General features: G+C 42.5%; 1 protein-coding gene across 6 annotated transcripts in view; it reads right to left on the reverse strand.

Moving 5' to 3' along the window:
- CHGB (chromogranin B) overlaps window positions 1-26,372 on the reverse strand; it is a 128,967-nt gene that overhangs the window by 40,884 nt on the left and 61,711 nt on the right. For 4 of the 6 annotated variants that reach the window (XM_064382249.1, XM_064382250.1, XM_012455403.3 and 1 more), the window contains one exon: window positions 17,344-17,581. In XM_064382249.1, coding sequence (XP_064238319.1) covers window positions 17,344-17,581 — 238 coding nt within the window. Of the gene's footprint in view, window positions 1-242; window positions 8,391-12,390; window positions 16,320-17,343; window positions 17,582-26,372 lie in introns of those variants that run through there. The other 2 variants (XM_064382252.1, XM_012455405.3) reach the window with 2 other exon arrangements.

Consider the following 26,372-nt stretch of genomic DNA (forward strand, 5'->3'; position numbering starts at 1 on the left):
TACATTATTTGGTATATTGAAAAGTTTTAAAAATCAGCCTGTTGATGGAGATATTTAAAATATTACATTTTAAATGCATATAATTATATTGAAACATACTGTATGTATCTCAAATAAAATAACATAGAAATGACACATAGAACACAAAGCTTACATGGGGATTATACATGATGATTCAAGTAAAACTTTCCTATTTTACAAAAGAAGTCTTAGGTAAACAAACAATATCATTTGCCAGATCATGAGCTTGGTGAGCTTTTATTATATAATAAACTCTAATTGCATAATAAAGGTTTTGAAGCCATGGATCCGGTGAGATACAACTTCCGTGTCTCCATAGCACTCCAGCCATGGTACTGGAGAATAGATTAAACATCGGTTGATAAACAAACTCAGGAAATGAGCTGTTAAGGACAGCAGTTTAATTCTCCATGCAATAACTCCGCACTGCTCAATTAATTTGAAAATTACTTTTCCGAATCCACCCTCTTAGAGATTTGTCACAGAATGTTTAAGCCTGATGGGGACTGGGAGCTTTGTTAATGTCCTCATTTGCAGACATGGAAATGAGGTCCAGAGGAGGTAGATGAGTGTCACTGGACAGCCTGCTTGTTAATGGAGGCACTGTGGCCTCTCACGCCTGCCTGCAGCTGGACTCTTCCTTCCGCTATGATGTCTTCTAGAAGGTACAAACCCACCTCCCACACTGGCCCCTTGTGCTTGGTTTTAAAATTATAGTTTCAGTTGTAGGAAAGAGAAAGATGTTGTCAAGCTGGCTTCACCAGGAGACAGAAAAGGAGGTGTGAAAACAGAAAATGCGTGTCTTAGTTAGTATTTACCCAGCAATAGTCTGTGCCTGCATGGATGGTATAAGCTCTTCAGCCCTCAAGAACTTTCTGTCTATTCAAAGAAGGCAGATGTACACATGTTAACAGTGAAAGGACCGTCCTGCTATGCAGGAGTTAAAGTGCAAATGAGTAGTTGATAGAGCCGTGGGAGCTAGAGAAAGGATGGAAGAATTTGGTGGGTCCAGCCTCAGAAATGTGGAGAGAGCAGAACATCTGGGTTTGATCAGTGTGGACCTGCGGTGGGGCTTCCTTTTGTTGGCATTAAGAAGCTTTCTGTGGGGGATGAGATAGGATCCTCTCAGTGATTTGGGAAAATCAATATGGTAGCAACTGTGCATGGAAGAGGCTGAAAAGGGGAGAACTGGCATCGGGGAGAACCTTGAGGAGGTCCCTAAGGAGATGAAAATGATGCAGGTGATGGCGTTGGGAAGAAAAAGAAAAGGCAGGTGTAAGAGATTTTGCGTGTGTGTGTGTGTGTGTGTGTGTGTGTGTGTGTGTGTGTTTGAGATAGGGTATCACCCAGGCTGGAGTGCAATGGCACAATCACAACTCACTGCAATCTCTACCTCCTGGGCTCAGGTGATTCTCCCACCTCAGCCTCCCAAGTAGTTTGGACTACAGGCACATGCCTCCATGCTCAGCTAATTTTTTTTGTAGAGACAGGATCTTGCCATGTTGTCCAGGCAGGTCTCAAGATCCTGGGCTCAAGTGATCTGCGCACCTTGGCCTCCCAAAGTGCTGGGCGTAAGCCACTGCACCCAACCAGAGTTTTGTTTTTTAAGAAAAAAAACCACTATATGCCAGGTGCTGTTCTGAACACTGTATAGATGTTCCTTGATTTAAGCTGAGGTTATATCCCGATAAACACATCATAAATTGAAAGTATCTTAAGTCACTTGATTTAGAGTATTTTCAATTTATGATAGGTTTATGAAGTTGTAATCCCATCAAAAGTTGAGGAGTGTACTGAATGATTTCATGCCATCGTAAAGATAAAAATCCTTAAGTTGAGCCATAAGTCAGGAACTGTCTGTCCAAATCTGAACTCATTTGTGCCTCCTGATCTAAGCACTATTGTTATTCTTGTTTTACAGTTGAGGAAACTAAGGCATAGTCAGGTTAAATAACATGCCCAAGGACATACATTAACAAATGGCCAAGTCAAAATTCACACCCTGGCTCCTATGTCTCAGCTCTTAACCAGCACTTCTTGCTGTATACAGTGAGACATTTAGAAGTAAAAGTCCTAATGAATCCACACTTTGTCAAGCCTGAGTGACTTAGAAAATGTTAATGCAAAAGAAAAAAAAGAGAAAATGTTAACGCATTGATAGATAAGAGACATCAAATGAGAATATTAACTTGTGGGAAAGAGGATACATTTGATTTTCTATACATTTTCTTTAAAGTGATAAGGATACATATGAGTAGAATGTTCCATGAGAAATTAGAGTTATATAGTACAGAAACTTGGTAAAGACTTGAAAATTGGCAGATGTATAATAGTTGAAGTCTTGAGAAAGGATAAATTCAAAAGAATGATGATATGGTTTGGCTGTGTCCCCACCCAAATCTCATCTTGAATTGTAGCTCCCATAATTCCCATGTGTCATGGGAGGGACCAGGTAGAGATAATTGAATCATGGGGCAGTTTCCCCGGTACTGTTCTTATGGTACTGAATAAGTCTCATGAGATCTGATGGTTTTATACATGGGAGTTCCCCTGCACAAGCTCTCTTGCCTGCCACCATGTAAGATGTGACTTTGCTCCTCCTTCACCTTCTGCCATGATTATGAGGCCTCCCCAGCCATGTGGAACTGTGAGTCAGTTAAACTTCTTTCCTTTATAAATTACCCAGTCTCAAGTATGTCTTTATTAGAAGCTTGAGAACAGAGTAATACAAATGGCAAGTGTGAAGTTGAAGCCTATGGAATTGCTAGCTCTTGGCTATTTTGACCAACAAAAATAGTGGTTTCATATAGATCAAGCAGGGCTCAAGATTGTGCTTCAGGGAAAAATGAGAGGTTGAGGTCAGGAGGGAGAGGGACTGCTTGGGAGACAGACATTAAACAGGGATTGGGGAATATTTAGATCACACACTTTTACATTATTCATTTATAATGGATAATTCAAAAAGAGATTTTTATCCACCAGCATTACCACCTGCAGACAACAGAATCCTATACAAGTGAAGGGAATTTTTCTTCCCTCTGCTTCTGAAGGTTCAATAATTTGGGTCTATAGAACAAGTGGACAATAGACAGATTAATAGGAGAAAAAGCATTAAATTTATTTACATGCAAATGCACAGAAGCCATACAAAATATGAGACTCAAAGAAGGGCCAGATGACTGAAGTTCTTATACCATATGGAAAGAAATAGGAGCTTGGGGCTCCTGAGGGTGGCGGTGACAGATTATGGGAAGGTAAGGGGAAGAAAGGCAAGTCAAGCAAAGCCTGTCTTACTATGCAGATGAAATCTCTCAAGTAGCAGTCCTGAGAACAAAATAGATGGTAGCCTGTGGTAAAGGTTTCTCTGTCAGACCTTTTAAAGCGTCAGGCTGGACATGGTGGCTCATGCCTGTAATCCCACTGCTTTGGGAGACTGAGGTGGGAGGATTGCTTGAGGCCAGAGGTTCAAGACCAGCCTGGGCAACATAGCAAGACTCCATCTCTAAAAAATTTAAAAGAAAATTAGCTGGGCTTGGTGCCGTGTGCCTGTAATCCAAGCTACTCAGGAGGCTGAGGTGGAGGATCACTTGAGCTAGGAGTTTGAGGTTGCAGTGAGCCATGATCATGCCACTGCACTCTAGCCTGGGCAACAGAGTGAGGCCCTAACTAAAATAAATAAATAAATAAACAAAATATAAAAGTGTCAGACCATCAGTCCCATTTTCCTGTGAGTTACTATTTCCTAGATACGTATAAGAGAACCTCAGAGAAAGCCTGTGGCTGACTCTCCTGTTTGCTTTACGAATGTAGATAGATGTAAATCTCTTTTACAAGAGGATCGCTTTTCAGAGCTATTCCCATCTGCAGCTTTTCTGAATAACCAACTTGAAATATGCCAAAGAAGTATATTTTGGGGTGGCATATTTTGGTTTCCCACACCACTCTAGCTAATTTAAGGAAGAAGGATTTGCTAGAAATGCATCAAAATGTTGAAAGGGCTGGAGGAATAAGCTATAGGCTGGGATTACAGGAACAACTTTCCAGCTCACACCACAGAACGAGAATGGCAAGGGAGATATGGCTACCTCTGACTTCTGTACGAGGCTTCCTTCACTCTGGTCAGGAAACAACCCTCACTCTCACCAAGCCCTGAATCACACTGCCTGTGCCACAGTCAAGAAGCTGTTGTTGCCACCCCTTCAGAAATATGCTGCTTCCAATTGCCCCAGCTTCAACAAAATGGATGCCCACATTCCCTGCCTGTTTCTTCATAGGTCATCTCTAAAAACTAGAGGCAGAGGCAAAATATGTGTTTTGTATTACGTCACACCACCATAACCTGCCTCTCTTTATACGTATCATTGCCTTAAGTATTTCCTCTGCATATATTAAGCACTACAATAGATATTATAATTTTTGCCTCAATTGTCAAATATGAGCTAAGAAACTCATAAGGAGAATATTGAAGAATATTATATATTTATTTATTTTTATTTATTTTTCTTTTTGAGATGGAGTTTCGCTCTTGTTACCCAGGCTGGAGCGCAATGGCATGATCTCGGCTCACCGCAACCTCTGCCTCCTGGGTTCAAGCAATTCTCCTGCCTCAGCCTCCCGAGTACCTGGGACTACAGGTGTGCACCACCATGCCCAGCTAATTTTTGTATTTTTAGTAGAGACGGGGTTTCACCATGTTGACCAGGATGGTCTTGATCTCTTGATCTCGTGATCCACCCGCCTCGGCCTCCCAAAGTTCGGGGATTATAGGTGTGAGCCACCGCGCCCAGCCCATATTTTTTTATTTTTATCCATTTTATTGTTCTTTCTTTTTTGAACTTCAAGCTTTCTTTTAGCATTTCTTTTCTGTTTGGAGAGCTTCTTTTAGGCAGGCTTTTTTTTTTTTTTTTGAGACAGAGTCTCGTTCTGTCGCCCAGGCTGGAGTGCAGTGGCACGATCTCGGCTCATTGCAACCTCTGCCTCCCAGGTTCAAGCAATTCTCCTGCCTCAGCCTCCCAAGTAGCTGGGACTACAGGTGCGCACCACCACGGCTAGCTAATTTTTGTATTTTTAGTAGAGATGGGGTTTCACCATGTTGGCCGGGATGGTCTCGATCTCTTGACTTCGTGATCCGCCCGCCTTGACCTCACAAAGTGCTGGAATTACAGGCGTGAGCCACTGCACCTGGCCTCCTTTAGGCATTCTTTAAGGGTAGATCTGCTGGCCACACATTCTCTTATTTCTCCTTCATTCTTAAAATATGGTTTCACTATATGTAGAATTCATGGTTGACAGTTCTTCTCTTTTAGCACTTGCAAAATGTTGAGCCGCTTCGTTCTGGCCTCCCTGGTTTCAGATGAAAAATCTGTTCTCATTCAAATTGGTGTCTGCCTATGGATAATGCATTTCTCCTTGGTTGCTCTTCAGATATTTTTCTTTCATCTTCATAAGTTTAATTATGAAGTGTTCTGGTGAGGACTTCTATTAAGTCTTATTTGGGGTTCACTCAGCCTTGTGAATCTGTAGGTTTCTGTCTTTCACCAAATGTGGGAAGCTTTCAGCCCTTATATTTTGAATACTTGCTTAGCCTTCAAATCTTTCTGGAGTCTTTCTGGGACTCTGAAACCATGAATGTTAGATCCTCTGTTACCATCTCCCTGTTTCTTCCTTCCCACTCCCCACCTCATCTCTCTTCTCCCTGCTGATCAAATGGAACAAATTCAATAGAGTTTCCTCAAGGTCAGTGACTTGATCTTTTGTCATCTCCACGCTACCACTGAGCCTACCCAATGAGTTTTTAAATTTTGTTGCTGCACTTTACAATTCTGTGATTTCCATTTGGTTCTTTGCTGAGGTTTTCTATTTTTTCATGTTTCAGAAGATTTTATAATTGCTTACTGAAACTACATTATGGTAGTTGCTTTAAAATCTTTGCCAGATAGTTCCACGAACTGATTCATCTCACTATCAATGTCAGCTGATTGCCTTTTCTTGCTCCAGTTGTGATTTTCCTGGTTCTTGGTATGACAAGTCATTTTCAATTGTATCCTGGACATTTTGCACATTATGTTACGAGACTCTTGATTCTATATAAATCTTCTATTTTAGTAGGCAGCCGCCCTGTTTAGGTTTATCGTGTCAGTTTTGCCTACTTTCGTGGGCTATAGTTATAATGACACTTGCATTTTCTGAGCCTTCGCAATGCTATTCTGGTCTGCTTTGTTCTTGTGACTCTGCTTAAGCTCCTACTGGGTTGTCACATATGGTGCCTACAGAGGCAGAAGGCACTTCTCTAGGTTGACTGGTGGCACTATGTGGGTGTAGGGGATGCCCTAGGTCACCTCTGCCTCTGCATGAATGACGGAAAGATACCAGGCCTGCTGGCACTCCCTGTGCAAGTGAAGGAGCTTACCTGCTGTTGCCTGGCGTGGAGCACTAGATGACCTGGCCTGCATGGCTTTCACTGAGCCCACTGCTGCTGGTGGGGATGGGTGTGAAGTGGGTTGGCCCATTTTGATTCTTCTGTTGCCACTTCTGCAGGCATAGTGGCCTGCTGCGGTCTGTGGCTGTGGAGTAGGAGAGTGGTTGGAAACTCATTTCTACTGGTGCCAGTGCTGTGAGCGGATTGGGTCCACTGCTGTCACTGGGTGTGGGTCTCCCCACTGAGTTCTCCTTTTCTGGTCCCTTAGCCAGAGGGAGAAGCCATCTGAGTGTATGTGTGTGTGTGTGCGTGCGCATGTGTGTGTCTCTATCTTGCCTGCCTGCCTTTCTCCCTCCCTGTTTCCATTCTTCCTTCCTTCCCTTCCCTTTCTCCTTCCCTTCCTCCTTCCTTTTCTCCTTCCCTTTCCTTCCTCCTTCCCTTCCCTTTTTCCTTCCCTTCCCTTCCCTTTCTCCTTCCCTTCCTCCTTCTCTTTCTCCTTCCCTTCCTTCCCCTTTCTCCTTCATTTCCCTTCCCTTTCTCCTTCCCTTCCCTTCCTCCTTTCTTCCCTTTCTCCTTCCTTCCCTCTCTTGCTCTCTCCAATGGCTCTCTGGTTTCAGGCTGACTTGTGCCCAGGATATACAGAAGATAAAGAAAACCCAGGGAACCCACTGTTGTGTTACTCTTCGAGTCTTGAGTCCCTAGTCCGTCCATCTTCTTTCTGCCGTTCAGAGTCCTTTTATGATTACTGAATTATTACCATAGTACTTGGTTGTGTTTAAAGAGAAGCAGCCAGAAAAAGTGAGTTTATATCATCTTCTCCTGAGACTGGAAGTTGCCTCAGGATTTTGAGCAAGCGCTTTTTGGTTTAAGCCAGGGGTTCCCAACCTAGGTTTTCCCTGTCTCCAAATTCCAGCAGCTTCTTGCGTCTCGGCTATGGGTCTAGAAGATGGGACCAAAGGGGAGAGGAGAAGCTGAACGGAAGTAAACTATGATTAAATCAAGTTTTAAAAAGTGCATGGATATGTGTGTGTGTACAATTTTTTTAAAATGATGGAGACCTTTAAATATATATTTAAAAAGAGAGAGGGAAAAGGAGAGAGTTGAGGACATAATAATAAGGGAAATAATGTGAAAATCAGGGCAGGGTTAGGCAATTTTGGATACAGGGATTCTAACCAGAGCAACTGACAATTGCACACCTGACGTCCTAATGGTTCTCACGACTTCCAGGAAGACAATGTGACAAGAATTAATCAGGATCCCAGGAGGAGCTTGTAAGGGCAACCAGAAAAGTCCCCCAGTTTGAATAAACATGAATTACATTCTCATGAAATAATAATGTGTGCTTAAGGCATCTGACATTAAGCTGCAAATGCTGAAGGAAGCAGAGGAGAAAATAACAGAGGGCAGGAACACTAAACCGTGTGCCTTCATCAGTGCACCGCCTACTGAGACAGCAGATGGAAAGGATTCACTTGGGAGGATTTGGAGAACTCTTGGTTCAGTTGCTGGGAAAACTGCTATCTCTTATGCACAGCTTTCGGGATCTAAGAAAAAGGCAATGAGAGAATGAGGCCTTTGGGTGTCAAACAATCAGACAGGCCTGGTCTGGTCCACAATCATATTTGCCGAGAGAATCATCTATCCCAAACGGGCTATCATTCAGATGGCCTTAATATGTTCTTTCTCTGACTGTGACCTTGCTCATGAGGACTCAGTTCTCAGATACACAGGGAAGGTGATTTTCCACTAGAGAAAGCAAGCAGAGAGACAGCCATGCACTGTGAAGTGACCTGAGAGGATGGGAATCGAGAGGGGAAAAGGAATAAACAAGTATTTTGAGACAAAATGCACATGCCTGGAATCCCAGCACGGTGCGAGACCAAAGCAGGAAGATCACTTGAAGCCAGGAGTTCAAGACCAGCCAAGGCAACATATCAAGACCCTGTCTCTACAAAAAAAAAAAAAAATTAAAAATTAGCAGGGCTTGGTGGCATGCACTTGTGGTCCCAGCTACTTGGGAGGCTGAAGCAGGAGGACTGCTTGGACCTGAGGTCAAGGCTGTAGTGAGCTGTGATCATGCCACTGTACTCCAGCTGGGACAACAGAGTGAGACCCTGTCTCTAAAGTTTGAAATAAATAGTTTGAAAATTTCATATATAGAAAAGTGGAAAGAATAGTGAATCTTCATATACTCATCATCTGGATGTGGTAACTTGTTAACATTTTTTCATATCTGCTTTATCTTGTTTCTATTGAAATATTTTAAAGTAGTTTACAGATGTTAACATATTTTACTCTTAATATTTCAATATACATTTCTAAGAAATAAGGATATTTTCTCACAAAACCACAAGGCCATTATCACATATTTATGATATCTTTCACTCTAAATTTTAAATTTGGCCAGGTGCAGTGGCTCAGATCTGTCATCCCAACACTTGGGAGGCCGAGGCAGGAGAATCACTTGAACCCAGGAGTTCAAGACCAGCCTAAGCAACACAGTGAGACCCTGATCTATTAAAAAGTTTAAAATTTTTATGTAGTTAAAACTGTCAATATGTTTTTAAATTATACTTTAAGTTCTGGGGTACGTGTGCAGAACGTGCAGGTTTGTTACATAATTATACACATGCCATGGTGGTTTGCTGCATCCAACACCCCGTCATCTACATTAGGTATTTCTCTTAATGTTATCTCTCCCCCAACCCCCAATCCCTGGCAGGCCCCAATGTGTGATGTTCCCCTCCCTGTGTCCATGTGTTCTCCTTGTTCAACTCCCACTTATGAGTGAGAACATGCGGTGTTTGATTTTCTGTTCTCATGTTAGTTTACTAAGAATGATGGTTTCCAGCTTCATCCATGTCCCTGCAAAGGATATGAATTCATCCCTTTTTATGGCTGCATAGTATTCTGTGGTATATATGCGCCACATTTTCTTTATCCAGTCTGTCATTGATGGGCATTTGGGTTGGTTCCAAGGCTTTGCTTATTGTGAATAGTGCCTCGATAAACATACGTGTGCATGTGTCTTTATAACAGAATGATTTATAATTATTTGGGTGTATACCCAGTAATAGGATTGCTGGGTCAAATGGTATTTCTAGTTCTAGATCCTTGAGGAATCGCCACACTATATTCCATAATGGTTGAACTAATTTACACTCCCACTAACAGTGTAAAAGCATTCCTATTTCTCCACATCCTCTCCAGCATCTGTTGTTTCCTGACTTTTAAATGATCACCATTTTAACTGGTGTGAGATGGTATTTCATTGTGGTTTTGATTTGCATTTCTGTAATGACCAGTGATGTTGAGCTTTTTTTCATATGTTTGTTGGCTGCATAAATGTCTCCTTTTGAGAAGTGTCTGTTCATATCCTTTGTCCACTTTTTGATGAGGTTGTTTGCTTTTTTCTTGTAAATTTGTTTAAGTTATTTTTATATTCTGGATATTAGCCCTTTGTCATATGGATAGATTGCAAAAATTTTCTCTCATTCTGTAGGTTGCCTGTTCACTCTTAATGATAGTTTCTTTTGCTGTGCAGAAGCCTTTCAGTTTAATTAGATCCCATTTGTCTATTTTGGCTTTAGTTGCCACTGCTTTTGGTGTTTTAGTCATGAAGTCCTTGTCCATGTATATGTCCTGAATGGTATTATCTATGTTTTCTTCTAGGGTTTTAATGGTATTAGATCTTACGTTTAAATCTTTAATCCATCTTGAGTTAATTTTTGTATAAGGTGTAAGGAAGGGGTCCAGTTTCAGTTTTCTGCATATGGCTAGCCAAAAACTGTCAATCTTTTATTATTTTGCATTGGCATCTGTTTTAGGAAGGCCTTTCTCATGCAGGGTTATGAAAACACTCAGGTATATTGTCATCTGTAACTTTTATAGTATTATTTTTTACATTTAGATCCTTAATCCATCTCGAGGTTATTCTCTGTGTATGATGTGAGGTGGGGATCTCACCATTTATTGGATGTTTGGGTAATTCATCCTTTACCACTATTTAAAAATTTATCCATAAATCGCTGTAAATTTGGCCACCTATCTTCTTATTCTCTTGCTTAAAATCCTTAAATCACTTTACATTATTCTTAGAATAAAATTCAAATTCCTTCTCTTGGCCTAAAAAGCCATAGCCTGCTTCTGAAATTCATCTACCCCTCTGCCTCTGAGGGTTGTCCTCCAGCCACATGGGATTCCCTCTGTCCAGACACTTCAGCTCATCCCAGCCTGAGTTTGCACTAACTTTGCACATACCGTTCCCTCTGCCTGGCTGCACCAGCCTTTGTCTGCCTGCTCTGTGACTCCTATAGCTTTCAGCTCAAAGGCCGCTTCTTCAGGGTCTTCCTCAGACCAGTCTGTCCAGAGTGCCCACCGCAGGCACTACTGCATCATTCTTTATTATGCCAGGGCACTTCTCACTATTTGAAATGATTCTACTTTTGTCTGTCACCCCTCACTAGCAGGAGATCTTCCAGGTCTGGTTCACTGCTGCAGCCCCAGCTGTAGTAGACGTTCAGTCGCAGTCCTGGGATGACTACATCTAATCCATGCTTTCACATAGATTACATAGGACAAGCCTATATAAATATTTACAATTTAAAAGTGGACTAAATTAATGAAAATTTATAATGGCGCATGTGATATACAGGTAGGTAAAGAATTACAAAAGTGCTGTACCCCAAAATAACTGAAGTTTGGAATTCAGTGGGATGAATTATTGAGTCAAAGACATCCTTTTAGGACAGGTACCGTGGCTCACGCCAGTAATCCTAGCACTTTGGGAGGCCGAGGTGGGTGCATCACCCAAAGTCAGGAATTCGAGACCAGCCTGGTCAACATGGGGAAACCTTGTCTCTACTAAAAAAAAAAAAAAAAAAAAAAAAAAAAAAAACCATCAAAAAGTAGCTGGGCGTGGTGGTGAGCGCCTGTAATCCCAGCTACTCAAGATGCTGAGGAAAGAGAATTGCTTGAACCTGGGAGGCGGAGGCTGCAGTGAGCCAAGATTGTGCCACTGCACTCCAGCCTGGGCGACAAAGTGAAACTGTATATTTAAAAAAAAAAAATCCTTCTAAAATTTTGATAGAGGTTGCCAAATTGTACTGAGAAAAGCTATAGCAATTTATCTTCCCAATGAGAGTCAACCAGAGCATTTGTCTCCCTGCACCCTGGCCAGCACTAGATTCCTTTAGACTTTTTACAGCCCTACAAAAAAAATCAAGAAACAAAAACCACACAAAAACAAAGAATATCTCATTGGTGTTCAAAGTTGTAGTTTTTTTTTTTTTTTTTGAGACGGGGTCTCATCAGGCGCCAGACTGGAGTGCAGTGGCATGATCTCGGCTCACTGCAACCTCCGCCTCCCAGGTTCAAGCAGTTCTCTTGCCTCAGCCTCCCAAGTAGCTGGGACTACAGATGCGCGCCACCACATCCAGCTAATTTTTTGTATTTTCAGTAGAGACGGGGTTTCACCATGTTGGCCAGGATGGTCTCGATCTCTTGACCTTGTGATCAGCCCACCTCGGCCTCCCAAAGTGCTGGGATTACAGGTGTGAGCCACCGCACCCGGCCCAGTTGTAGTTCTTTATGTCTGAATGTAGATGCATATGATTTCATGATCATTTTATATGTATATTTTCTTTTTTTTTTTTTTTTGAGATGGAGTTTCGCTCTTGTTACCCAGGCTGGAGTGCAATGGTGCGATCTCGGCTCACCGCAACCTCCGCCTCCTGGGTTCAGGCAATTCTTCCTGCCTCAGCCTCCTGAGTAGCTGGGATTACAGGCACGCACCACCATGCCCAGCTAATTTTTTGTATTTTTAGTAGAGACGGGGTTTCACCATGTTGACCAGGATGGTCTCGATCTCTTGACCTCGTGATCCACCCGCCTCAGCCTCCCAAAGTGCTGGGATTACAGGCGTGAGCCACCGCGCCCAGCCAATATTTTCTTTTTTTTTGAGACAGAGTCTTTCTCTGTCCCAGGCTGGAGTGCAGTGGCATCATCTTGGCTCACTGCAACTTCTGCCTTCCGGGTTCAAGCTGTTCTCCTGCCTCAGCCTCCTGAGTAGCTAGAATTACAGGTGTGCACCACCATGCCCAGCTGATTTTTGTAATTTTAGTAGAGATGGGGTTTCACCGTATTGGCCAGGCTGATCTCGAACTCCCTCGTGATCCACCTGCCTTGATCTCCCAAAGTACTGGGATTACAGTTATTATGTATATTTTCTTAACCACCTGTTCATGTCCTTTGTCAATGTTTCTATTTGGTTGTTTTTCTAATGATTTGTATGACTTGTTTTTTGAAAAAGGTCTCTCTGTTACACGTGTTCTAAGTATTATTCCTAGTTTTGATCTTGCATATGGCTAGGCAGTCATTTTCATCAAATTTGTCCTTTATGATTTTTAGGTTTTGTGTCAGTCTTAGAAAAATCTTCCCTGTTGTAATATATCTATTAATAGATCTCCATTATGTATGCATATCTCCTCTGTTGTTTTTTTTTAAATTTTCTTTTCTTTACACTACTTCTCAGCAGGAAATCACCTGTGTTTTATTCTAGCATTTTTGTGATTTTATTTTTTTACTTTGAGTTTTTAATCATCTAATATTCATTTTAATATGAGAAATAAGGTGGGGAATCCAGCTTTTTTCAAACTCCCTCCCCCAGTGTGGGGAGCCAGTGACTAAGAGCAGTTGCTAAAAAACTCCACCTTTTCCTTATGGGTTTGCAATGCCACCTTCACCATACACTCAATTTCCATATGCATTTATATCTATTTATGGACTGTATGCTTTTCTTTTGATTTTTCTATGCCTTTTTTGCTGCTTTAATTACTATAGAGTTAAAAATGTTTTCATTTTTGAGAAGGTTAGTTCCTTCTTTTAAATTTTTTGGCTATTCATGCATGTTTAGCTTTTTAAAAGAATTTGCATTATGGCTGCAGGCTAAAGAGAGGCAAAGGTAGATATGGATTGACCAGATGGAAGTTTCTTGCAGCAATCCAGGACAGCAATGGTGGGAGACTAATGGGGTATGATGGGTCACCCATCCCACTTGATGTGGTTTGGCTGTGTATCCACTCAAATCTCACCTTGAGTTGTAGCTCCCATAAATCCCATGTGTTATGGGAGGAACCAGGTGGGAGGTAATTTAATCATGGGGGTGGGTCTTTCTCATGCTGTTCTCATGATAGTGAATAAGTCTTGAAAGATATGATGGTTTTATAAAGGGGAGTTCCTACACAAGCTCTCCTGCCTGCCACCATGTAAGACGTGACTTTGCTTCTCATTTCCCTTCAGCCATGATTGTGAGGCCTCCCCAGCCATGTGGAACTGTGAGTCAATTAAACTTCTTTCCTTTATATATTACCCAGTCTCTGTATGTCTTTATAAGCAGCATGAGAACAGATTAATACATCACTGAATTCCAAACCTCAGTCATTTTCAGGTATACCACTTTTATACTTTTGGACATTATGTTACCTGCACTATTATTAATTTTTTAATTAATTCAATCCATTTTTAAATTTCAAATACTTGTATTAGACTTGTCCTATGCAATACATCTGAAAGCATGGGATAGATGTCGTAGTTCTGTTTTTCTAACATATTAAACCAAATAGATTAGCAATTAAAATGAACATTGTTTTCCCATGTAATACCTAAAATTATTTGTGCTACCAGCACACTGGTCATGGCAAACCATTCTCATTGGTTCTCTACTTAAAAGGGGGCCTGGGCTGGTGGGTAATGTCTATTGCTTGATCAGGATGCTGGCTACACAGGTAGGTTGTTTGTGAAAATCATCAAGGTGTTCACTTGTATGATATATGCACGTTTCTGTGTAACTATTATAATCCAACAAAAAGTTTTAAAAGCTGGCCTGGCACAGTAGCTCACACCTGTAATCCTAGCACTTTGGGAGGCTGATGCAGGAGGATTATTTGAGGCCAAGAGTTCAAGACCAACCTGGCCAACACAGCAAGATCCCTCTCTATTTTTTGAAATAAATTATTTAAAAAAAAATCAGAGCTGTATTGTTTTATGCTGATTACTGGTAAGGAGAACTGTTACATGCGTCCTTACATAGGTTATACAAAGAAATAGATTAATGAAATGAGTAATAGCACACGAATTTAAGACACTCGTAGCAGTTCTCTTCTTTAGGGTTCTGATGTTTATGCCTCTTAGTTCTGATGTCTCACAAAGTCCTGAAAAGGGCCACAGGTCTGAAACAGACCACAGATGATATCACAGGCCAGTCGTAACATTCATGAGATGGTAAGATGTTGGTGAATTATATGTAGGACAGAACTAGACATTAATGTCAAAGTCCAAAGCCTCAATATCCTTATCCCTTTCTTAGTCTTTATTAAAGGTTCACAGAAATAAATGGAAAATGCCATCCTAACCTCACAGAGATCAAATTAAGCAGTGAGTTTGCAGAGAAATCAAGTATCTCATACTGACCTGTCACAAACACTTATTCAGATGCAGGTGAACACACACCACACTCTTTTTTCACCCTAAGGGTGATTCTGGCTTTGAGACTTCGAAATTCTCTACTTTTAGAGTTTACCTCTCACTGGGCACCCTTGGCACACATATTTAGGTTACGAAATTTTCGATACTAAAATCTCACTGCCAAACAGAAGCTACTGCTTCCCAACATGGAGATTCAAATAGCTCGTATTTTTTGTTCTTTTAAAAACATAAAATAATCCAGTTTCCTTCTGTAGGTAGCCATGGAGACTGAGTGCAAGCATTGCAGTGACTAATACTAAAAATGATAGCATTCTTCAAGGACATCTATTAATATGCTTCTCATTAAAAACAGTAAAACTAGCTACCTTAAAATTTATTGTCAGATTTTCAATTGTAAGTCCCCCTGGCTTCCCGATTGTTTGGGGGCCAGTTGAATAGGAAACGCTCATGGACAAAGAAGCAGATGATTGCTTGTCAGAGGAAAACTTGAAGTCTTCTTTCCTCCAGTGTCTCTCAAAGACCTACTCATTTCCCATTTCTACCATGTGGGTCTCCTTCCAGGGGGTGCCTCTACATTTCAATCTGGAACACTGTTTCTTACACCTAATCTCCCCAGCACTGGAAGCCTGAGTGTGAGTGTGTCATTCCTAACCTTTAAAAGGCTTCTCTCTCCATCCAAGAGTCCCCGGGAGACCTTCCTGAGATGGCACACTCACTCTCAATGTATACTTTTAGGCCAACCCATTTGCATAATCTGCTTTCTGGAAAGCGTTTGGAATCTTAGGCCAATTAAATTTCACCTCAAGTGTCTCAAAATCTAATTGGTCAGGGCTGCCAGCTTCTTCTGTTGTTCCCCCTGCAAAAAGCAATATAACCCTTTCTGCCAATGCAATGTGTTTAAAGCACTGCTGAGGTAGGGATTAGCATGAGGCTTCCAATTGCAGCTTCAGAGATTCTGGTGCCAGGTGATGTAATTCTACCAACTGAGTCTCAAATGGGGGTTCAGGACATGACCCGCAGAGTGGAGCATCTGCCAGTGCAAACTTGCACTGGCTATTTAAAGAGCTCCCTGGTGAGGAAGGGCTCAGGGCTGGAGGACAGGAACAAGGTGGCCACGAAGTCCTGCTCTGGGCAAGTCTTTGCAAATGGAGCTCAGGGTGCTGGAGGCGAGGACAGGGCAGGGGTGAGGGGCCAAGCATTCACAAGGTGACAGAGGGTGCTGGCAGCAGGCAGGCAGAATACAAGAGGAAGTAGGGCCCCACCTGGGCAAAGGAGTCTTTATTTTCTTCAATCACAACTTGACAAGGCCACATGGCATCAGCCTAGCGTATCATAATTGTGCTTACATATAGTGGAGCACATTTGTTATCTTCTCACCTTTCACATTTGCAATCTGATAAGAGACAAAGAGACTTAAAAAAATTGTGAATTTTAGCTGTTATTTTAGATTGTCCAAATGTTCCTTCCTCACCCGGTTAGTAGTATTATAAAACATGGATTTCTAGCTTCAGAGAGGAGGCAAGGGTGTGATCAAGATGTGATATACTTTTCTAAACTGTATTTCAATCTTTATATTATTTTAGGACCTGTATTCTCAATTACATGGTCTCAGTTCTACAGCTTGATATAATTCCTTATACCTGATTCAGTGCAGAGCTTTGTCTCCTTCTAAAATTTCATCTCACAGAAGCATGTTCTCTTAGGTTGAGTTCTCCCAGAAGTAGACTCTGAGTCAAGGATTCAGATATAAGAGGTTTATTAAGGAAAGGCTCCCAGAGGCAGCAGAAAATAAATGGGAGCAGGATAGGGAAAGGGATTATGCCCAGCAAGGGCGTGATTTCATGTAAAGTCCCAGCCTTAGCCTGATCTCAAGGAAGGGGAGTTCTAGAGCATAAATTATGCCTCAAAGAATGTCCTTCCTTGAGGCAAGGGAGCTGGGCTTTTGACTCGTAGCCCAGTCAAGCAGTCGCCTTGGCCAAGGAGAGTGGGAGGTGGGGTGGCCACAGGGACACAGAACTCCCAGAACCCTGCTGGCTCTCCATATGGGCTGACTGGCTCCAATGCCAGGTCACAGGTGCCAGCCTTTAACCACAAAGCACTTAATTGGGATGGGCACACAGAGCTAGCAAGAGACCCTGGGGGATCTGGGAGGCCACCAACAGTGCTGGCACAGCACAGCACCTCCAATACTATCCTGCACATTGCCCAGCACCAGTTATGGGTCTTTCATTACATTTTGCTGCAGGAGGAAATTAATAATATCTTTCGATAGTCCTGGTTTTGGCTTTTCATCATCCAAAGATGTACTTCCTTCCTCCAGTGGGTAGAAGTGGGTGTCCCTGGAATGCCTCTGTAAGACAGAGCAGCCGTCCCAGTTGAAGATGACCCGGGCCATTTGAAAACTTCGGAGGACATACCTTTGGCTCTCCTGCTCTCTTAGTTGAGTGATTTTCTGAGACAGGCACTTGCAGACAGATGCAGAGAGTGGGTTCGCAGCGCCTGGCTGTGGATGGCCAAACATTTCATAGAATCTATCCAGGGATTTCCGAAGGCCATCGTCGTCTTCCTTCTCTGATTGGCCTTTCACAGCAAGGTCAAGCCAGAAGTTCTCAGAGGCCCAGGAGTTATTTTGTTCTGTATTTAGGTTACTGGTGTCTGCAAGACAAAACACATTCCAATACTCAAACAAGCAATCAAAAATATCAGAAAGCAAGCCAAGAGCAGATGATGTCTATTTTCAGTTCAGCATGCTCGCTGCTCCTGAGTAACTGGCAATGGGAAATATCAGCTGATTTCAGAATCTGTTTTCACCATCCTGAGGTTATGCCACTTGCTGGCTCACAAGACGACCATCTTACTTGCGTGATGGATTTTTAACCTGATTTCCCTGTGTAGAAATTCAGGGTGCCTGTGAACTTGGATGGAAAAAATATACATATATATTTATTTATTTTCATTAACCGCAACCTGAAATTACGCATTTCCTCCCATGATGAATGTAGGCAGCAAATCACAGTATTAATAGCAAAACCTCTAACTTTGTCACCAATAGATCTCAGCTGCTATGGGAAAAACTTGAGATTGTAATGCCCACCCCCAAACTGGGAAGGTGCTGAAAGACCAAAGAATAACTCGGATAAGTCCAGCTTGATGAGTAGATGAGTTTATTAGGACTTATGAACAGGACACTCCTCGATACTAGCAGGATAGCTCTAGAGATCCGTGCGTGTGCACGATGGGACTGTTTTCCTTGGTAGGTTCTCAGATTCTCTCCAGGATGTCTGGGTTCTCAAGGACACCTGCTCCTCAGCGGGGCACTATGGCCTTACCTCACTGCCCAGCCTTGAGGGTTGAAGCAGCAGACATTCACTCTTAAGTAACCTGGTGGGTGACCCTTCCCCCATAACAACTATTTTCATGTCATATTATAGTATGTTGAAGGTGTTTACAAATTATTTATGCTATCACTATGCTATGGACTGAATTGTGTCCCTACAAAATTCACATGTTGAAGCTGTAACCCCTAACATGACTATATTTGGAGAGAGGGCTTTTTGGGAGGTAATTCAAGTTAAATGAGGCATATAGGTAAGATCCTAATCTGATAGGATTGGTAACCTTATAAGAGGAAGTGAACACACAGTGAGAAGGTGGTTGTCTGCAAGGCAGGAAAGGAGCCCTCACCAGAAGCTGACCAGGCAGGCATCCTGCTCTTGGACCTCCATGCCTGACCCTGATAAAAGCTTTTATAAGTCACTAGCTTTGACATTTCCCTGCCCCAAAAAACTCAATCAGTAGCTATAATAAACATAGCTGTACTTGCCAATGCTGAAGGAAGGTGCATGGTGCAGTGGGTGGAGCTTTAGGAAAGGAGGTGGGATTTTGGTTTGGGCTCTAGTTTTGCTACTAGCTGGAAACGACACCTTGGACAAGTCATACAACATTTCTGTGGTTCAACTTCCTCAACTTTCAAAATGAGGGTTTTACTAAACAATCTCTCTTCTAGAATGTCTATGGTAATATAAAGAGAAATAGATTATCCAAAAGCATCAGCACATCCTAAAAGAATGCGGACATCATGAAGAAAGAAAGAAGAAAAAAACCTAAAAAGTGAAAAAAAAAAAAGAATGTGGACATGTGTTCTTTGAGTCACACGCAGGCCTACACATGGACAAGCATTCATTCATTCAACACATATTTATACAAAACTGATATTCAGGCAACTCATTACAAGTTGTTGAAGATATACAGATGGACGTTGGAGACCATGTTCCTCATCTAACGGACCTAAGTAGGAAGAAGGGACATCATTATAGACATTAAACAAGTGAAATATAGTCATAGGATGTACACAGATAGGAAATGATATAGTGACATTAACTGAGACAGTGTGGACTCAGTGGACAGTGCAGTGCAAGGGTAGCAGAATGAGGGCATGCTCCCTCTTCAGAGGAGGCGACCTGCAATCTTATTCTGAAAGGACCGTGGTAATAGAGAAGCAGGCTGATGAACAAAGTCCAGGTGGTGAGAAGAAATAGAAACTAAATGTCTCCATGGCTGGTTCCAGTTCTCCTCCTCTGCCTGCTGGCCTTTCTTTAGCAGCCTGAGGCCCAGCCTGTAAGCTCAAGGAGACAGAGAACTCAGAGTGGCCAGGGGAACCCAAAACAGAGATCATGCTTTGTAAAGAATTTGTAGGATGTTATTTCCACTACACTAGTTTCCAGAAAGCTTAAAACTACGTCCCAGCCAGACTCAGTGGCTTGTGCCTGTAATCCCAGCACTTTGGGAGGCTGAGGTGGGAGGATCACAAGGTCAAGAGATCGAGACCACCCTGGCCAACATGGTGAAAACCCGTCTCTACTAAAAACATAAAAATTAGCCGGGCATGGTGGCGTACACCTGTAGTCCCAGCTACTCAGGAGGCTGAGGCAGGAGAATCGGTTGAACCTGGGAGGCGGAGGTTGCAGTGAGCCGAGATCACACCACAGCACTCCTGGCAACAGAACAAGACTCCATCTCAAACAAAACAAGACAAGACAAGACAAAACAACAACAAAAAAAACCCAACAACACAAAAATATGTCCCAGGCCCCTCATTATTTTTTAAGGAATACTAAAGAAAGTTTCCTTGGCCCTGCTATGCCCAGAGCTTCTGCCCAAGTTCCTCCCAACAACCCTGTCACTGAACTGAAGCCTCCAGGATGGGTGGAAGGGGAGGGAGGCAGATGCTGGTCTCTTTCTGGTCCTGATGGCATAGAAGCAGCAGGGGAGGAGTTCTTGGCCTGTACTCTTCACAAGTGCCAAGTTTGTGAAAACCAAGGAAGGACTGAGCTACTGTCTCAGACGGAAGGAGGCTAAAAACAACCATGACAGCCAAACACACACCAAAATGTTTAAACTGCATCTTTTCACTGTAAACACATTACTGGGGCAACTGGAGAGCTGTGAATGGGGTCTGAGGATTAGATGGTAGTAATGGATCATGTTAATTTCTTGATTTTGATGGTTTTACTGTGTTTTAGAAGAGAATGTCATTGTTTGTACAAAAATCAGGAGTGGTGGCCTTCAAGTGAGCAAATCTCAAATAATTCATGAAAAAGGGCTTTTGGTTTTAAAAAATTGTGAAAAAAATTAAAAGAAACCTCTGGAGGGATAGATGTTAAAATTTCCTTTGGTGGCCTACTTTACTATCAAGCAACCAAATAAAAAGTCTTAGCTCGGGTAGTTGCCTAACAAATGATGTTACTGTTAGAAAGTGAAAGGGAATAGGGTCCCATGATGGCAGGATGAGGGGTCCCTTCCCCCTTCTTCCCTGAAGATGACCTTGTCCTGGGAAGGAGCTGGAGGGTTAGTGGCTAGAAGACAGAAGCTGGGAAGGGCTAATGGGATGGGTGGGAGAGAGCAGGGTATCCCCAGCAGTAACACTGGGAAAGTTGAACTGTCCACTTATATAGAAAACTCCAAGCAACATGGCACGTACTTGGTAAGTAAATAGTGTGCTTTGATATGCAGGATTTTAAATTTTCATTTGTGTTTCATTTAATTTAAAATTTTGGAAGTCCAGTGTCCACAAAAGAGTCTAAAAGCTAGCTGTCTCCTGTATTTTTCATTCACATGTCAGGCGGTCTGCCAGTCATCTTCAGAGAAACAACTCTTCCCCTTCAGAAGACCAGTGACATACGGGTTGAGTCATTTACTATGTCAGTTCTTTTGAACGCCGCCTGCAGTCCATTTCAGTCTTTGATTTTCTTTTAAAATTTGCTGTACTACAAACTATAAAGCCTCCTCTCTAATCATGAGGTTGTTATAGCTTTTTGGATGTCACCATTTCTTTGCCAGCAAATGAAGCTAACTGCTTTTCCTTTCCTGATGTGCCCATGTGTGGCAAGAATGATGGGTACTGGGTCAGTTCCTGCTCAGTGGTGCATTCTCACAGCTATGTTCAAACCTCACCTTATTCTGTTAATATATCCCAACCTTGTAGAGCTGTCAAAAGGGGATAGCAATGTCTTCAAGGAGACTCTAGGGATGTTTTTGTGTCAGGGATTGCAAAGTGCTACTTGCATTTAGTGTGTGGAGTCAAGGATGTAAACATTCTACAGTGCACAGGACAAAAAATGGTCCTTCCCCCAAATACCAATTATGTCTCCCGACCCCTCACCCCTCCCCTGGCTTAAAGGATGGATCTTGAAAGGAGTGGGAACTCAATGTTGAATCCCATTGCATTGTAATATGTTGATTTGCCTTGAACTCCCTAAGAGACTTTTGCTACCAGCTGGGAACGGTAGCTCACGCCTATAATCCCAACACTTTGGGAGGCTGAGGTGGGTGGACTACCTGAGGTCGGGAGCTTGAGACCACCAGCCTGACTAACATGGAAAAACTCTGTCTCTACTAAAAATACAAAATTAGCTGGGCATGGTGGCACATGCCTATAATCCCAGCTACATAGGAGACTGAGGCAGGGGAATCACTTGAACCCAGGAAGTGGAGGCTGTGGTGAGCCAAGATCGTGCCATTGCACTCCAGCCTGAGCAACAAGAGCAAAACTTGGTCTCAAAAAAAAAAAAGAGACTTTTGTTGTTGGTCCCCATTCCCTACACAACATCCTTCTTTATAGTATCTATTTGAGTTACGCATTTTCCCTTCTCAGACCTTGAGATGGCCTTTTTTCCCTTCAACAATGTTTGAGGGGAAAAGCCATTGGCACTGGTCCCAGTGATTCTGGGATTATTTAAATTGAACAAAACTATCCTTTTTATTTCAATATATTTTCCATCATGAATAGGATTTCTTTAAAACTTTACAAGAAGAAAAGGAGGAGGACAGGGCTTGATATCACAATGCGTTTGCATGCATCCCATTGTTAAATTTTCTCTTTGCCAACAAGAAAAGAGATAACATACAGATACTTCAGATTCTCTTTTTTTTTTTTTTTTTGAGACTTGGTTTCACTCTGTCACCCAAGCTGGAGTGCAGTGGCATGATCTCAGCTCACTGCAGCTTCTTACCTCCCGGGCTCAAATGAACCTCTCACCTCAGCCTCCCGAGTAGCTGGGACCACAGGTACATGCCACTATGCCTGGCTAACTTTTTATATTTTTGAAAGAGATGGGGTTTTGCCATGTTGGGTAGGCTGGTCTCAAACTCCTGGCCTCAAGTGATCCACCCACCTTGGCCTCCCAACATGCTAGGATCATAGGCATGAGCCACGATGCCCAGCTGGATACTTGAGATTCTTATACACCTAAAAATATTTTTCTATCTTTAGGAGTTATAGGTGCTTATTTGAATTCAGAAGACAGTCAGCTGGCATGGGGCCCTTGAGATTAATGGTTGTGTTCTGCAAGAGATGCTATCAGCCTTTAGAAACCCTGATATCTAGTGATGGATTCTTCTAGAGAAGCTTCCCGGGCTATTTCTGTGGTTCATAAATGCACAGCAGGATTTCATCTCTGTGAAACATTTTTGCCTTCAACTATGACAAGTTTCTACTAAATGGATTTGATATTTAGAATTCTGCCCTCTGCATGCATCTGAATCAACAGCCACCCACCCACCCTGCCTGATTTGTCCAGTTTCTTTTACTAGGAAGTGCCGATTAAGAGGACCTATGTGTGGTTTCAAGGATGTTACAGAGCTGAAAGAAATCTAAGACTTTTTTCTTTGAGACAGGGTTTTGCTCCGTTGCCCCCAGGTTGGAGTGCCATGGCGCAATCACAGCTCACTGCCTGAGTCCACCTCCTAGGCTCAGGCGATCCTCCCACTTCAGCCTCTTGAGTAGCTGGGTCTACAGGTGCACACCACCACACCCAGCTAATTGTTTTTGTATTTTTTGTAGAGACAGGGTTTCGCCACGTTGCCTAGGCTGGTCTCAAACTCCTGAGCTCAAGTGATCTGCTCGCTTTGGCCTACCAAAGTGCTGGGATTACAGGTGTAAGACACAGTGCCTGGCCAAGACTTAAGTTTTTAAAAATGAAAAAGTATCAGGATTTAAGGAAAGAAGCAGTATGTGGCTTAATAGGTCTCCTTCTATGCTGCTTGGATGGGAAGCTGTCCTTTTTCAGGGCCCTGCATGGTACACTCCTAAGTTCCCAGGCCCTGCTTCCTTGGTTTGTCTGTTGGAGGTTCCCTAGGATTGTGTGGCTCTAAAAATAGTCACTGGTCCCCCTTTAAACTAATGCTCATAATTGACTCATATTTTTAAAACACTTTAATTTGGCCAGGTGTGGTGGCTCACGCCTGTAATCCCAGCACTTTGGGAGGCTGAGGTGGGTGGATCACCTGAGGTCAGGAGTTCAAGATCAGCCTGAACAACATGGTAAAACCCCCATCTCTACTAAAAATACAAAAATTAGTTGGGTGTGGTAGCACACACCTGTAGTCCCAGCTACTCGGGAGGCTGAGGCAGGAGAACTGCTTGAATCCATGAAGCAGAGGTTGCAGGGAGCCAAGATCACACCACTGCACTCCAGCCTGGGCAAGAGAGCAAGTCTCTGTCTCAGAAAAAAAATAAATAAAAAAATACAAAAGCTGGGACTGGGAAGGCAAGTCATCCTCAGACAGACCAGGCTGAGGAAGAAAGCTGCTTCATGGAGGGGAAGCCCAGTGCTAGGTGCAGACGTGAGAATGCCCACGAGCCTAGTGAGGGATGGTCTGGAAGGGGCAGAGAATGCTTACAAGAGAGGAAGAAATGGACTTAGGCTCTGGAGAGCTTGGGGGCTAGGCTAAGAAGCCAGGTAAACACTTCTTTCAACTTCAGGCATTCCTTTCTATAAAAGTGTGCTCTTACAAGAGGGACTGGTACTCACTAGGGTGACTGGAAAGTTTGCCCAGGACAGTCCTGGTTTAGGCCTGTTGTCTCAGTTAATTATTATTATCATAGAGATGGGATCTTGCTATGTTGCCCAGGCTGGTCTTGAATTCCTGGGCTCAAGTGATCCTCCTGCTCTGGCCTCCCAAAGTTCTGGGATTACAGGTGTAAGCCATCACCCTAGCCTTAATTAATTATTAAAGCACCTCTTTTCACTTTCTAGAGGGCCCTGATCACACACACTTCATTACATGTATACATGTATTATGACACATGACACAACCTGGTGCTGAAGGAATAAGGCTGATAGACCTGGGTTAACAAAGTTCCTACCACACGGTTATGTCCTGGAGGGCTGAAATTGATGCTGGAAATCATCTCAGTCCATGTTATAAATAATAAGCTATCTATAGACGTTTGCTTTTGGCTAAACCTTCCATGGATTTGTCCTACTATACTCACTCCAAGTCAATCCTCCTTTCCTTTTCCCTCTTTTCACTACTGGCATTTTTCCTACTTCCTAGCCGTTCAAACCTTTTGGTTACTGTCCAGCAAGTGAATTGGCCCTGAATCACTTCGACTCATCGGCGCCTCACTTGAGATCTCTTCTTGGTTTAGTCTGGCTTTTCCCTGCTGCATAATAACACGAGGGTTGGAGTTCTGGGGCACCTTACATCCTATCTTATTAATTCCATAAAATCAGTGACAGAAAAACAATAAGCTTAAGCCTCCTTTGTCCTGACAGCAATCCTGCCATCCACGGTTCATACATTTTAGAATTTGCGACTGTTCCTTTAAAGGACAAAACCACATCCTCACAAAGGGAGAGTGTGTGGATATCAAGATATTTAATCCAAATTAACATTTCAAAGGGATGGATGGTTTTGCTCAGGTGCTTTGGAAACCACATTCTCTGTACTTGTTTATATCTGAAAGCTCAAACTGAATGAATCACCCAGAGGGCAAGTGCCATATGCTGTCACCCTTCATCCTAATGACAAACAGATGCCATGGGCAGAGGACAGGGTCCTCTAAGAGGCCATCACAGAGGAATAAAATGAATGCTGAAAAAAAAAAAAACAAAGACAGCTGTGATTAGTAAATAGTCCTAAAAGTAGGTGCCAGGGCAATTTAATAAGACCAGTGTTCTGATTTGTAAGCAGTCTTCTACTTTGGCATTTTATATTTTCTTGAAAAATTAAAATGTTCTAAGTACAGAGAGCTATAACATCCAAGCTCATACCACCCCAAATTGGCAATTAACACAATGTCCTATTTGCTTCAAAACTTTCTTCTTATTAAACATTTAAATTAAAGTTGACTATTTCTTCACAGATATTATAGGTTGGTGCAAAAATTACTGTGGTTTTAACATTGACCAAAACTGCAATTACTTTTGCACCAACCCAATAATCTGATTGCTTTAGCCTCCCTCACCTTTTAAAAATATTAATCTTGGCTCATTGCAACCTCTGCCTCCCGGGTTCAAGCAATTCTTGTGCCTCAGTCACCTGAGTAGCTGGTACCCAGCTAATTTTTGTATTTTTAGCAGAGAGGGGGTTTTGCCATGTTGGCCAGGCTGTTCTCAAACTCCTGGCCTCAAGTGATCTGTCTGCCTTGGCCTCCCAAAGTGCTGGGATTATAGGCATTGCACCCCACCCCCAGCCCATTTTTGATGCCATATAAATATATACACACATACACACACATATATATGTATCCATATGCAAGAGTGCTGCTTTGTGCGTGGTAGGCATTTTAACTTTCAATATGCAAAGTTTTACATCCGACTTTATGATTTTTTACTTTTAGCCATTGTTGATTATGTAAAACTGCTTTATAGTACTCTAATATAGGAACATGCTACATTATTTTTCATCCATTCTCTTCCTGATAGACAAGTAGGCTGTATTTGATTTTTACTATCACAAATAAGGCTTCAGTGAGCCTCCTGATACCTACCGCCTTGTGCACATGTATCAGGAGGAGACTCTTTGGAAATTCATCCAAAAGTAGAATTACAGAATCGAAGGGAATGTGCATTTTCAATTTGACTAGATCCTGCCAAATTGCTCTCCAAGGTAGTTGTATAATAACAATTACACTCCACCAGCAGTGTTTGGGTTTTCCTGT

Source organism: Aotus nancymaae, unplaced genomic scaffold (assembly GCF_030222135.1).
Source record: "Aotus nancymaae isolate 86718 unplaced genomic scaffold, 86718_ANA_hifiasm-v0.15.2.pri h1tg000029l, whole genome shotgun sequence".
Classification (NCBI taxonomy): domain Eukaryota; kingdom Metazoa; phylum Chordata; class Mammalia; order Primates; family Aotidae; genus Aotus; species Aotus nancymaae.